The sequence below is a fragment of the Mastigoproctus giganteus genome, chromosome 1 (assembly GCF_048544385.1).
Source record: "Mastigoproctus giganteus isolate SK-2022 chromosome 1, ASM4854438v1, whole genome shotgun sequence".
Lineage (NCBI taxonomy): Eukaryota > Metazoa > Arthropoda > Arachnida > Uropygi > Thelyphonidae > Mastigoproctus > Mastigoproctus giganteus.
In genome coordinates, this window is record NC_143575.1 from 239,735,604 (window position 1) to 239,748,210 (window position 12,607).

At 39.8% G+C, this 12,607-nt stretch overlaps 1 protein-coding gene across 1 annotated transcript in view; it reads right to left on the reverse strand.

Moving 5' to 3' along the window:
• The window catches only part of LOC150091684 (very long chain fatty acid elongase 7-like), a 13,171-nt gene extending 879 nt beyond the window's left edge, over positions 1–12,292 (reverse strand). The window contains exons 1-6 of the mRNA XM_090369273.1: positions 12,265–12,292; positions 12,061–12,179; positions 10,327–10,517; positions 10,131–10,211; positions 5,226–5,282; positions 4,933–5,038 (exon numbers count right to left, since the gene is read on the reverse strand). Coding sequence (XP_090225399.1) covers positions 4,933–5,038; positions 5,226–5,282; positions 10,131–10,211; positions 10,327–10,517; positions 12,061–12,118 — 493 coding nt within the window. The 5' untranslated portion in view covers positions 12,119–12,179; positions 12,265–12,292. The remainder of the gene's footprint in view (positions 1–4,932; positions 5,039–5,225; positions 5,283–10,130; positions 10,212–10,326; positions 10,518–12,060; positions 12,180–12,264) is intronic.
• Between the last annotated feature and the right edge of the window lie 315 nt (positions 12,293–12,607).

The following is a 12,607-nucleotide window of genomic DNA, read 5'->3' on the forward strand; positions in this document are numbered from 1 at the left end:
ATAGACGTAAGAAAATGTAATTAAAACATCTCAGCACGGTTGAACCCGTTTTTGGTTCACTTTTGTACATTAATGTAAGAATTCTTATTTTATGCTTACAACGGAATTTATAAAAAATCTATCATTGGTTGGGGAATTGAGTAGGAAACCCGCCATTTGTCCAGTTATCCTGGTCTCTCTCTCTCTCTCTCTCTCTCTCTCTCTCTCTCTCTCTCTCTCTCTCTCTCTCACACTCTCTCTCTCTCTCTCTCTCACTCTCTCTCTCTCTCTCTCTCTCTCTCTCTCTCTCTCTCTCTCTCTCTCTCTCTCTCTCACTCTCTCTCTCTCTCTCTCACTCTCTCTCTCTCTCTCTCTCTCTCTCTCTCTCTCTCTCTCTCTCTCTCTCTTGCCAAATCTATTGGACACAACTTTAAAATGCACTGCTTGCATGATGTTTCTGGAGCATTCAGGCACCCGACATGATATTGCCATGGGGGATGTCTTTGTATGTGCGCGATGCAAGGAGTGTAACGAAATCAGGCAACCAACAACTCAGCGTTGTTATGGGCCTATATGAGAGCTTGAAGGACAGGGTGGATGCCCTCGAAGGATCTAAATTGAGGGGCGCATCAAGCTCGCAGCTGCCCACATCAACGCCAGAGCTTGCACTTGGTCATCACGCAACACAGCGGCAACCCACAAGACAGAATGCGCAGTTTTGGGGGTTCTCACCAACAACTACTAGTTCCTGCTGGTCACGCAGGAACTAGTAGTTGTTGGTGACTCTATTGTCAGGGAAACGGGAAACATCCTTTGTAAAAAGGATAGGTGGAACAGGACCAGGGTATGTCTTCCAGGGGAAAAGGTTGATGACGTTGTAGAGCGGATATCATCTTTTAAGGGCACAAAAGGTGATATAGTTACACCTTGGCACTAATGATATTAAGAGTAGGAGACCGGCAGAATTACTTAACAAGTACAGGTCACTGTTGAACAAAAGCCGGGAATTAAGGTTGAATTTGAAAGTGTCTACAATTCTGCCAAGACACGATAGGAGGGAGTATATGATGAGAGCCTTGTCGATCAATTCGGCCCTGGAAAGATTGTGCAAGGCTCAAGGGGTAGAATTTTTTTCAGCCTGGACTGTACTTGTTAACAGGAGAGACTGCTTCTACAGGGATGGGATACACTTAATAGAAAGGGTGCAAGAATATTTGCTGATGCTATCGAGGCAGTGTTAGGTGGGTCGGAAAACTGCTAGCTTGGGGGAGACAAAGACCAATAGATTGACAGTAGCTACTGGCAGAGGTGAAAGAGATTCTTGCACTGCTTCTATTAGAATGAGCAGCAGCCTGAAAAACAAGATGCAGGGTATTTCAGAGACTGCTGGAAGTCATTGCGGTACAGGTAAACACAAGGGTTGTGTTAGGGTAGCTAAGAATAGAAACAGGTGCATGTATATTTGCATGTACACCGATGCTAGGAGTATAGTTAATAAATTTGATGAGCTTGAAGTGCTAGTCAAGACATCAAAGGCAGATATTGTTGGGATATCAGAGACGTGGTGTCACACAGATATAAGGGATGCAGAACTGGAATTTGGGGAGTACAATGTGTACAGAAAGGATAGACAGGATAGGAAGGGAGGAGGGGTTTATGTTATGTTATTAGTTAAGAATACATAAATCCAAGGAAGTGAAGCCAGTCGACATCGCTGGACAGTGCAGTGTCGAGTCAGTTTGGTGTGACATAAGCATGGGGAGATCTAAATTGAGCAGGAGTGTGCTATAGGCCTAATGACTCTGATGAGTATAATAAGAAACTGGTCGGAGAAATAGAGTGGGCCAGTAAATCAGAGTGTCTTATAATGGGGGATTTTAATTTCCCAGATAATGACTGGAATTTGTGGTAGGGTTGGTCACTAACACACTAGGAGGGCTTTTGTGGATTTATTGGATGATTGTTTTCTACATCAGCATGTTCGGGAGGCAACTAGAGGGAGTAATACTCTTGATTTGATTATCAGCAGTGATTCTTCATGCATTAAGAATCTGCAGATAAATGAACCACTAGGGGGCAGTGATCACAGTGTGCTGAAGTGGGATTTACTCAAAGATATAACTACCATCAGGGGTAAAGAGAAGGGTTTTTGCTTTCGTAAAGGCGACTACGATGATCTGAGACAGTATTTAAATTCTATACAGTGGGACCAACTGATGATGTTACCAACAGTAAATGCAAATGGGAAGCATTCAAAGAACTTATCTTGGAAGCTACTAGGCTTTACATACCAACAAAGAAATATTGTTCAAGGTTTAGGCCAAAATGGATGTCAGATGAACTAATGAGGCATATGGCAGAGAAGAAAAACGCATGGGATACTTACAAATTAACACATGACACAGAAGCCTATCATAGATACAAGTTGATATGCAACCAAGTTACAAAGGAGTTAGGCAGGCGAAGGCAGATTACGAGAAATCCTTGGCAAGGGATGCAAAGAAAAACAGCAAAGAGTTCTTTACTTATGTAAACTCTAGAAGGAAGGGGATGAATCAGATTGGTCCACTTGATATCGATGGGTCAATTGTTGATGATCCTGCTCAGGTAGCTAACAAACTAAATGAATATTTTGCATCGACATTCACACGAGGAGTTATTCAGCGAGGGGAATGCCAGAGCTGTATTCAACTCTGGCAGTAAGCTAGATAATCTTGTACTAACTGAGAGTACAGTGGAGGAGAAATTAATGAAGATAAACCTAAAAAAGGCACCCGGGGTGGATGGGATCTATCCAGTTATATTAAAGGAGGCAGCAAAGGAAGCAAGCAAACCCTTAGCCATAATTATGAGAACTTCCTTGGACTCAGGGGAGGAGGTACCCACAGACTGGAGATGTGCAAATGTGACCCCAATTCACAAAGGAAGATCAAAGGCTGACACAAGTAATTATAGACCTGTGAGCTTAATTTCTGTTCCAGGAAAATTAATGGAGGCACTGGTTAAAGAAGCACTGCAGGATCATTTAGACAAGACTTCAGCTATAGCTCGGACACAGCATGGTTTTGTTAAGGGGAAGTCTTCCCTGACTAATTTGATTGGATTGCTATGATGCAGTCACAAAAGAACTGGATGCAGGGAATAACTTTGATATTATATACTTGGATCTTAGAAAGGCTTTTGATACTGTTGCACATGGAAGACTGCTGCACAAATTGGAGCAGTGTGGCATTGGAGGCAAATTGCTGCTATGGATAAAGGGGTGGTTCAGTGGGAGAAGACAGAGAGTGGTAATCAATGGACACTGCTCATCGTGGAATGATGTTATTAGTGGAGTCCCTCAGGGCTCAGTGTTGGGTCCATTATTGTTTTCTGTATTTATAAATGATATTGATAATGGGATATCAAGCTTAATGTCCAAGTTTGCAGATGATACAAAGGTTGGCAGGGTTGTCAAGGACACTACTGACACTATGCTGCTGCAACAGGATCTGGAAAGGTTGAGCAGATGGGCTGAGAGGTGGCAAATGAAGTTTAACATTGACAAATGTAAAGTACTACACATGGGAAACAGCAACCCCAGAGCAACGTATCAACTCTGTGGTACTACACTGACAGTGGTAGAGAATGAAAGGGACTTGGGGTGGTTGTGCAGGCAGATATGAAGTTCTCTGAGCAGTGCAGATGGGCTGCAAGAGTAGCTCATGGTGTGTTGTCAATGATATATAGGAATTTTTCTAGCAGGGATAAGGAGGTGATTATTCCCTTGTATAAGGCAATGGTCAGGCCACACCTAGAGTACCGTATACAAGTTTGGAGGCCTCATTTCAAGAAGGATGTAGAGCTGCTGGAACGAGTACAGAGAAGGGCAACAAGATTAGTGAATGGAACAAGGGGGTGCTCTTACGAAGAAAGGTTTAAATTCTGCAAATTACAGTGTCTGGAGACTAGGCAGCAGCGAGGTGATCTGATAGAGGTATATAAAGCTTTGAATGGTTTGAGCATGCTCAATGCTGATGGGATTCTTCCTCTTGCTCAGAATAATCACCTGAGAGGGCATAAATTCAAATTGAGGAAAGACAGATGTAGGATCGATGTGCGGAAATTTGCCTGTAGCCAGCGGGTAGTTGGTTGGTGGAACAGACTTCCATCCTTTGTTGTGGAAGTTGATAGACTAAATAAATTTAAGGCTCAGCTGGACAGGTATTTCGAAAAAACAGAGGGGTGAAGTGGAAGTGGTGTTTTTTTTTTTTTTTTTTTTTTGGCTGATGCATCAAATACCTCTACTAATGCTAATGGTAATGCTAACTTCTGTTCATCCATACTTCCACCACTGTTACATTCTGCATTTAAAGACAAGTAACGTTTTAGCACCTAAGCTTTTCTTTCAGTGTTTATCTCCGTAAATCTGCTCCTACCATACTGAACACCTTCAACTCAATACCTCCCTTGGCCTTCGGAAAGAAAGAGATTAACAAAATGCTTAACAACCTCGATGCCAAGAACTCTCTCATAGCATATCTCTACTTGTTTTGAAAAATTTTGCTACAAGTTTATTTAATGAAGACAGAGGATAACTGGAGTATCGATCTTTTTTTTTTTTTTTTTTTTTTTTTTTATGAAAACCCCAAACACGAAAGGTATCAAAACCTATAGTACTTTGTACCGTGCATGGGTTGAAGGAGAAGTATGGGGGGGGGGGATGCCGGAAACTTTGCTCTAGAGAGTAAACATGGGTTTCGCCACTTCAAGCCTCCAATAGGCAAAGTGGTGGTATTTCACCGGTTGATGGAAGTCATCTACCACCTGCTCAAGTCCAGCAATTTCATGTCCAGCACCTAGTAACATTGACACTCACTTTTGGTTGTGATAACCTTTCGAGTAATATAACCATAAAAATTATTTACATTGAAATAATACTGATCATAACTACGTTTCCTGGTGGAATCATACCTGGACAGAATTTCACTCCAAACCAAACTGTGAAAGGAAGCAATGTGTGATGGAATAGATGAAGCCCGCTCACCTGGTTATATTTCTTTCTCAGAACAAAGAAAACCTAAAACCGAAGAAAATATGTTTGTTCAATTAGGTTTACTCTGAGTAGGGATCAAAGTATGGCAAACATTTAGTACGATTCAATAAAGCTTTAAGTTTGTGTAAAAAAAATACAACGAAGAATTTAAAAAAAAGAAGAAGATGGAAAGGAATGGTAATAATTATTCACAATAAAAATTATTACATACCGTATCAGCTAGCTCGATAAGTTTAGTAATCCAGAATAACCATACAAGTGTCGCCATCTATCACAGAAATCGAAGGTTATAAATTTAAATAATTATTTTACCACCAAAACAGATGTATATTTGCTACAATATATAATCACCTACTTAGAGAAATTAGATCAGGCTTCATTTTCTCTTTAATTTATGCAAATATGTTGAAAATGCTTAAAATTATGTACATAAAAAAACCACGTTTTAAAACAGTGATCCTCAATCTGTTTTTGATTGTTTATTAAAGTTGTTTAAGTCACCCCTTTTTTACTAGAGTAAAACAAGTCCGAACAGAAGAGGATATTAGAGTGCCATCTGTCGCACAGTACGAGAATTAAAATTAATAACTCAATACTCGCCCCCCCCTCAGAATTTGGCGCTTTGCCTCTGGGGAGGAAATGCCACACAGTTCATGGTACCCTGTCCCTGTTTTAAAGCGTGTATGCTATTTTATGTTACTCGTATAAAAGATCCACGTTGAATTTGTTTGTATAAGCAATAGTTCTAAACTGAATTTTCTTAATTTTAAGAAATACAAAATAGAATTATATTGACACCTTTTTTTTTGCTTTACAAGGGCAAAATGGGATTTAAAAAAGGAAAGTCATCAGACATTCAGTTGTGTTACAGAAACCAGTAAGGAGTATCACCGCAAATGATACTCCCTACTTTATAACTGAATTGTTCAGAGAGGTTTTTCACAACATGGCAGAGTTAGTCGGTCTCAGGTATTGGTAGTGGTGTCTTCTCCCGGAAACTCGGGTTTATTTGTCCATAAATAAACCAGAGAGCCCTCAATTTTCAGACATATTATACACGGTGCAATATGGTCTAAGTTGCTGATACGCTAAAAACCTTACAACAACCAACTAGGTTGTATCATGGTATGGGGTGTGGAATATCATAGAATGGTAAATACCATTCTGAAGATTTCCAAAATCTACCCTGGCCACCTAATTCTGCATATATGAATCTAATTGAGAATGTCAGGTATACGTTGTAATGGGCAGGTCGGCTTTACAGTTCTCTGCCGCCCACAATGCAATAGCCGCCAATATTCTGCTGGCAGAATGGTGAAATCTGGAGCTGAGACTCCTTCAAACACCAAAGGAAATGGAATCCATGCCACGCCTTGTACGGTGGAAAAAGGTGCCTAGATATTGAATAACGGTTTTTATTTTTTTTTGTCCAGTGAGTATTGATATTACCGCTATTAGAACTCAACTCATTTGTGCCCTCATGGAGCACAGTTGGTAAAATCGCACTCGTTCCCACACTGGTTGAAAATGACCTTTTATGGGCATTTTTTACAATTCTCACAATGCGGCAGAGTTAGTCGGGCTCAGGCGATGGTAGCATGGAATTTTTTCTCGTCCAAGGTTTTTCGTCCAGCAAACAGTAAATCAACATCAGAAAACACGTAATTTACAGTTAGTATACACGAAGCGATATGGCCTCAGTCGCTGATACTCCTATAATCCTACTACAACAACATCAACTCATATCCAACAAGCTGGAACAAATCCACTTAGGGATCAGGAACCAAAGAAAATGTTCTCTTTGTAACTTCCCTCTTAAAAGAAAGGATCTACTACTAAAGATGCATAATAAAATCTACACCTCTAAGATCAGTGTGGATATCTCACAAGGAGGTGTACTCTTGGGTAGGCTCTTCACAGCACGATTTCTACAGTACATTTTTGAAAGAAACGACATATTGTGCAACGGAACTGAAACTGATGATCCGCGTTAATAGGTCTGACAACCCAAAAATGTCACAGAATGGATAAACCGTCAGCTGAACTAAATGACAATATACTTCGTCCAATTCGATTCCGATGCTTAGGCAAAACTTCTCAACAAGAACAAGGACGGACGGCCTTGAAATGATACTTCTTCACCTGCAACGCACAAATACAGGTGAAGCAGTTTATGTAAGGTTAAGGTTAAACTCTTTTACATGAACGCATTTTTTTTCCTTTACAGAGAATTACGTAAAACAGCTTTTAACACGCATCTGTGAAGGAAAACGTAGCGTAATTTTCAATTGTGTATATCACAGTGATAGAAATAAGCGACAATACTTAAATCGATTAGGACATTTTAATAATTATATTAAGGGATTAGCCATGAAAGCATCCTTGCGTTCAGTGGAACTCCTCCGATTTATTAAGAGGGATCAGGAGGTGAAATGAATAATTATAGACCTGTCAACCTAAAGTCTGTTCCATGGAAAATAATGGAGTCTCGGTTAAAGAAGTAATGCAAGAACCGTGCAGTCAGGAATGCAATTATACTGCAGTCACAGCATGGATTTATTAATGGGCGATCTTGTGTGACCAATCTCATTGGATACTACGATTGGTCATAAAGGAAATTGGTCACAAAGGAAGTGGATGGAAAAAAATAATTTTGATGTTATTTACTTTGATTTCAAGAAAGTTTTTGATATTGCTGCAGGTAAGAGGCTGCTGCGCAAATTGCAGCAGTGTGGCATTTAGGGAAAGTTACTGCTATGAATAAAGGGATGGTTAAAAGGGAAAAGATAGTGGTTATTAATGGACACTGCTCTTCGTGGACTAATGTTATTGGTGTAGTTCCATAAGGTTTGGTGTTGGGCTCATCGTTGTTTTCTAGATTTGTCAGTGATATTGGTAAATGTCCAAGTTTGCAAATGATACAAAGGTTAGAAGGAAGGTTAATGACAATAAGTTTCGGCCATCTCTAGAGATATATGAGAGAAAAAGAAAAAATCACATTTCTAAAAATAACTTACAGTCGTCTGCCTTTACTATCGTTTGCTAAGTTAGGAGCGTGCTGTACTTCATAGAATCCTCCTAGAATTTTTTTTACAAGTTTAAATTGGCCAAAGTATGATCGATTTACACGAATTTTAATGTGCGAACGCCGGATGCCTAACATCAAGTGATATTTGTAACGTTCTGCTTCTTAGAATTATTTATCCACGAGTCCAACGATTCGTGACGCGTGAATCTGAACGCATTAAGGTATTGACATTTTTCAGCTTCGACCAGTTTTCAGGAAACAACGTCCTGTCACTGACCTATTTATTGCTGGTGTGGGCATCTCCAGATACGCTGCGTGAGTTCTTTTTTTTTTCCTTTGAGCGCCTCTCAAACCTCAACTGAAGTTCAAAAAATATCTGAACCCTTAAGTCACGAGAAAAAAGGCATTTCGGCAATGTCTTCAAACTGTATTGTGGTGCATCTTCCAATGTTACACTGACTACAAACCATTATTCAATTTTTTCGTAGGATAAAGAAAAAGGTTTTGGTTTTAACCTGTTAATATGATCATTTTGCGAGGAAATATTTTCTATATTATGTAATATCGTACTATAACTTTTCACAAATAATCAGATTTTATGAAATTCAATTTTCATACGATAGCGATGTGACAATGCATGCATTGCTTATACACTGATCCACAAAATTAACCAAACAAAATGTTTTAACGAATATTTTGTTGTGAACAGTGTCGCCGAAGGCCAATATTTCATATAATAGCCATCCAGGGATGTAAATTCTGATTATTCAATAGAAATCGATCTACCACTTTAAAGAGTCGCACATTGTGCAAATTATTCATGCCTATTCAAACATGGGTTGCGACCACATCGCTTCATTTCCGTGTTTTTTTTGGTTTTCTCAGTGGGATAGCCACATCTCCAGTCATCATCGTTTAGATTATGCTCTGAGATGACAAGCCGTTGTAAGACTCGAAGCCAGCCAGTCGCAGGCGAAAGTGGTACGTTCGCATAATGTGTCGTGCAGTGTCGTCTCGGCACAACGGAAGCAGTTTCAGGACACAGGAACCATTACGAGAAGGGCTGGCCAAGGTCGATCGAGAGAAACATCAACCAGAACAAACCGCTATCTGGCTCTATCAGCAAGACAGAAAACACCCTACGATGTCCTGTCATCGACTGTCTCTTGAGTTTGTTGCGGCCACAGCACAGCTGGAAACATTGCCAATCGGAATGTGTTAAGAAGGCTCAATTCAAGTGGACTCTACCCAAGGAAGTTAGTGGTTTGTTTCCCATTAACCCTAGGCGTATAGGGGAAACCCTGGAGGCCGCAACAAAGTACAAAAAAATCCCATTAATCCCCAAACCACACCACCGAGAGCTTATCGAATGTGTTACCATGAACATGTGACTTGGAGCACTGACAAATGGGGTACAGTTCTGTGCTCCGATGAGTCCTGTTTTAGCCTACAAACAGATTCTACACATTATTTCATCCGGAGAAACGACGAATGCCCAATATCAAAGAAAGGGACGCTTACGGTGAAGGCGCTGTTTTTGTTTGGGGCGGAATAATGATCAACTGCTTCACCCCTCTTCATGCTTTTTTAGGGGTACTGTACCTGCGCAGCGGTACCGAGAACAGATCCTCAAAGCATATGTACGACCTTTTAGGGGTACGGTTGGCCCAGATTTTCTTTTTATGCACGACAACACTACTGCACATAGAACTCAAGTTGCGGAGAAATATTTTGAAATTGGAGATATCCAACGACTGCTGTATTCAACACGATCACCAGACTTAAATCCGATCGAACGTGTGTGGAACGCATTGCACACCAGCAGTCGGCTACTCGGTCATTTGGTGAGCTGAGGTGTGAGCTGGTGGAAGAATGGGATTTGTTGCCACAGAATCTTATAGACACCCTTATATCAAGCATGGTTCATCGTTGTCAGGCCTGTTTAGCTGTTGCAGGGGATATTTTTTTTAATTGAAGGATGTAACAATATGCCAGATATATTGTGGTTGCAAGAGTGTCTTTTTATTTATTGCTTGTATGTATGTATATACTGTTAAAAACTTACTAAAATTACCTGAAACTTCTTACCTGCACCGCCTCTGGACTATCAGAGTAATCAACAGGCTGGCATGCGAAACTATATTTTCCAAACCAACCAATGCGACCGCACTGTAAAGAAAAAAATAGAAATAGGCAGAGAGTATCAATTAGTCATACGATATTTAAATCTGAGAGAATTTACAATAAAAACCAGATGATAATTTTATACGCGAGATTTACCCACCTGAATAAACAAGTAAGCGTTGACCACTACCATGATAAAATTATAAAAAAACATAACTTTGCGTAGTTCGTAAGGATTTCTGTTTTCCATCCATTTGGGACCAAGCCACTTCACGAAAATAAGATATGCAGCCAAGATGAGCAGTAATGGAGTTTGTCCTTGCATGAGAGGCCAACTGGCAACTCTCGGATCTGAAAAGAGACAAGATCAGGGTAGGATGAAAATGTATAAAGGTAAACAGTTAATGCTTGAAAGATATCATGTAAGATTAGGTAACTTGTAAATAAATTACAATCCGGGACAAAATCCATGTTTGGTATAAATTCGTCTGGGTTTGCAAAGATAGGTCTCCCTGATGGTGGTGATGATGATGCTCAATTCTTTGTCGAGAATGACCTTCAGGAAAAGGTCCAGATGATCTATAGGGAAAGGTCCAGAGAAGGAACATGGTTATCAATGAAACGAAGGATTTCTATAGAGAAAGGCTTCGGCTTTGAGGGCTGCAAAGTCCCTTCACCAGACGTCCTGTTTGCTTTTGAAAATCGCGTAGACTAGACGGCATGAACTTAAATTCAGAATGGATAGTTGTGGAATGGATATAACAAAGTTTTCTTTTAGCCAAGTGGTTATTAATGTCTCAAACAACTCGCCAGCTACTATTCTTGTAGAACCTAGAAAGCCTATGTAACTTAGGGAGAGTTGGAGAAACATATGAAACGTTTATCAGGCATTTAATTTTTAAGACTAATTATTAGCTTGGTTTCCTTGTACTCTTTTCGATAAACTCCAATACCAGATGGTATTGAAAATTAAGATTACAAGGTTTGTTTGTTTGTTATTTGGTTTATAGGAGCATTAGTAACTAAGGCTATATTGCTCCGGAGATATGCGGTGGTCATTCCGTGACCTTTCCGCATCCTCCATATTTGGTGGTCACGGGCTCGAACCTCGGTCTAATCAAGAAGCGTGCTACGCACTGCTGCTCCTGCCTACCTGGCTACGGAGGCGCCTAAGATTACAAGGATTCACTAGCCTAGCCAGGGAAAGAATGGAGAACAGGAGGAGACAGAAAGTAGTCATAAATGGACATTCATCAGCATGGGTCAGTGTAGTAAGTGGGGTGTCGCTCAGTGAAGTATACTGTAGCCATTTTGTTTTGGCACGGCATCCTATAAATGAATTGTTTGAGCTTGCGCATAGGGAGAAAGATGTCATTGTCCCTCTGTATAAGATAATAGTGAGACCACATATAGTCTAGATTTCATGAAGTTCACCATTGAGCAGCGTGTTGTAGGTTATTTGAATAAATTAAATGCAAGGTAGCCAAGGGGAAGTAGGCAAAGTAGTAAAGCTCAAAGCTGAATTGAATGGGCAGTTTTTGGAGATCTGAAGTAAGCTGCGCTGTTTAGAATGGACTGAGAATACACTTCATAACTGGATCAGTTTTCTTCTTCTTCAAAGAAGTTCGAGTGTGTGGTCCTGAATCCTACATAATTACTAATAAATGTTTTTATTCCTAACTGTGTAGGATTCGCACTTCTGTGATGCAGATCGATCAATATCGGAGTTAGAAAATTAATAGAATCATGGATAATTTCTGACATCGTGTTTGTGTAAATAAAATTAATGTGGGTTGGTTTGGTTTTGATTTTATTGGCGCATTAGCTGCTAAGGCTATAATGCGCCAAGACCAGGTCATATATAAAAAGTGTAAATAAAATTAATGTGGCTCACCTCCTTTAGCGAGGAACTCGTCGTATCTGTTTGTCATCAATCTCCACATGTCTGCCATGTTTAAGGACACTCGAAACGGAAAGGAGGAAATCGAACTGGCATGGACACACTTCTTTACACTACAAAACAAAGTAAAAATACGATTAAATAGGTTTAATCCAATGAGATTGAACAGTATCAGCCATAAGAACTAAACTAATTGACCTTTCATTACACTTATTGTAAATTCTCTTTCATCAGTGCTTCGTATGGAGGACATAAGAATGTCAACTGCTGGAATGCGACACTTTAAATATAATACGTTTTTCCTCTTCCTTTTCTAACATCCAATCCAATCCACTGCACCTCAATGCTACTAGACGCGCACATAGCCACGTGTTCAACAACGTTTACGTCCAGCATTTTAATTAGTTAATTATATATAAATTACAAATTTATACGAAAATTTAAAATATATATATATATTTACGATTTTATTTTAATAATAGCGGAATATTATCCTAATTACAACACCATATCCTTAACCAACGATAGAGAATTTCAACAG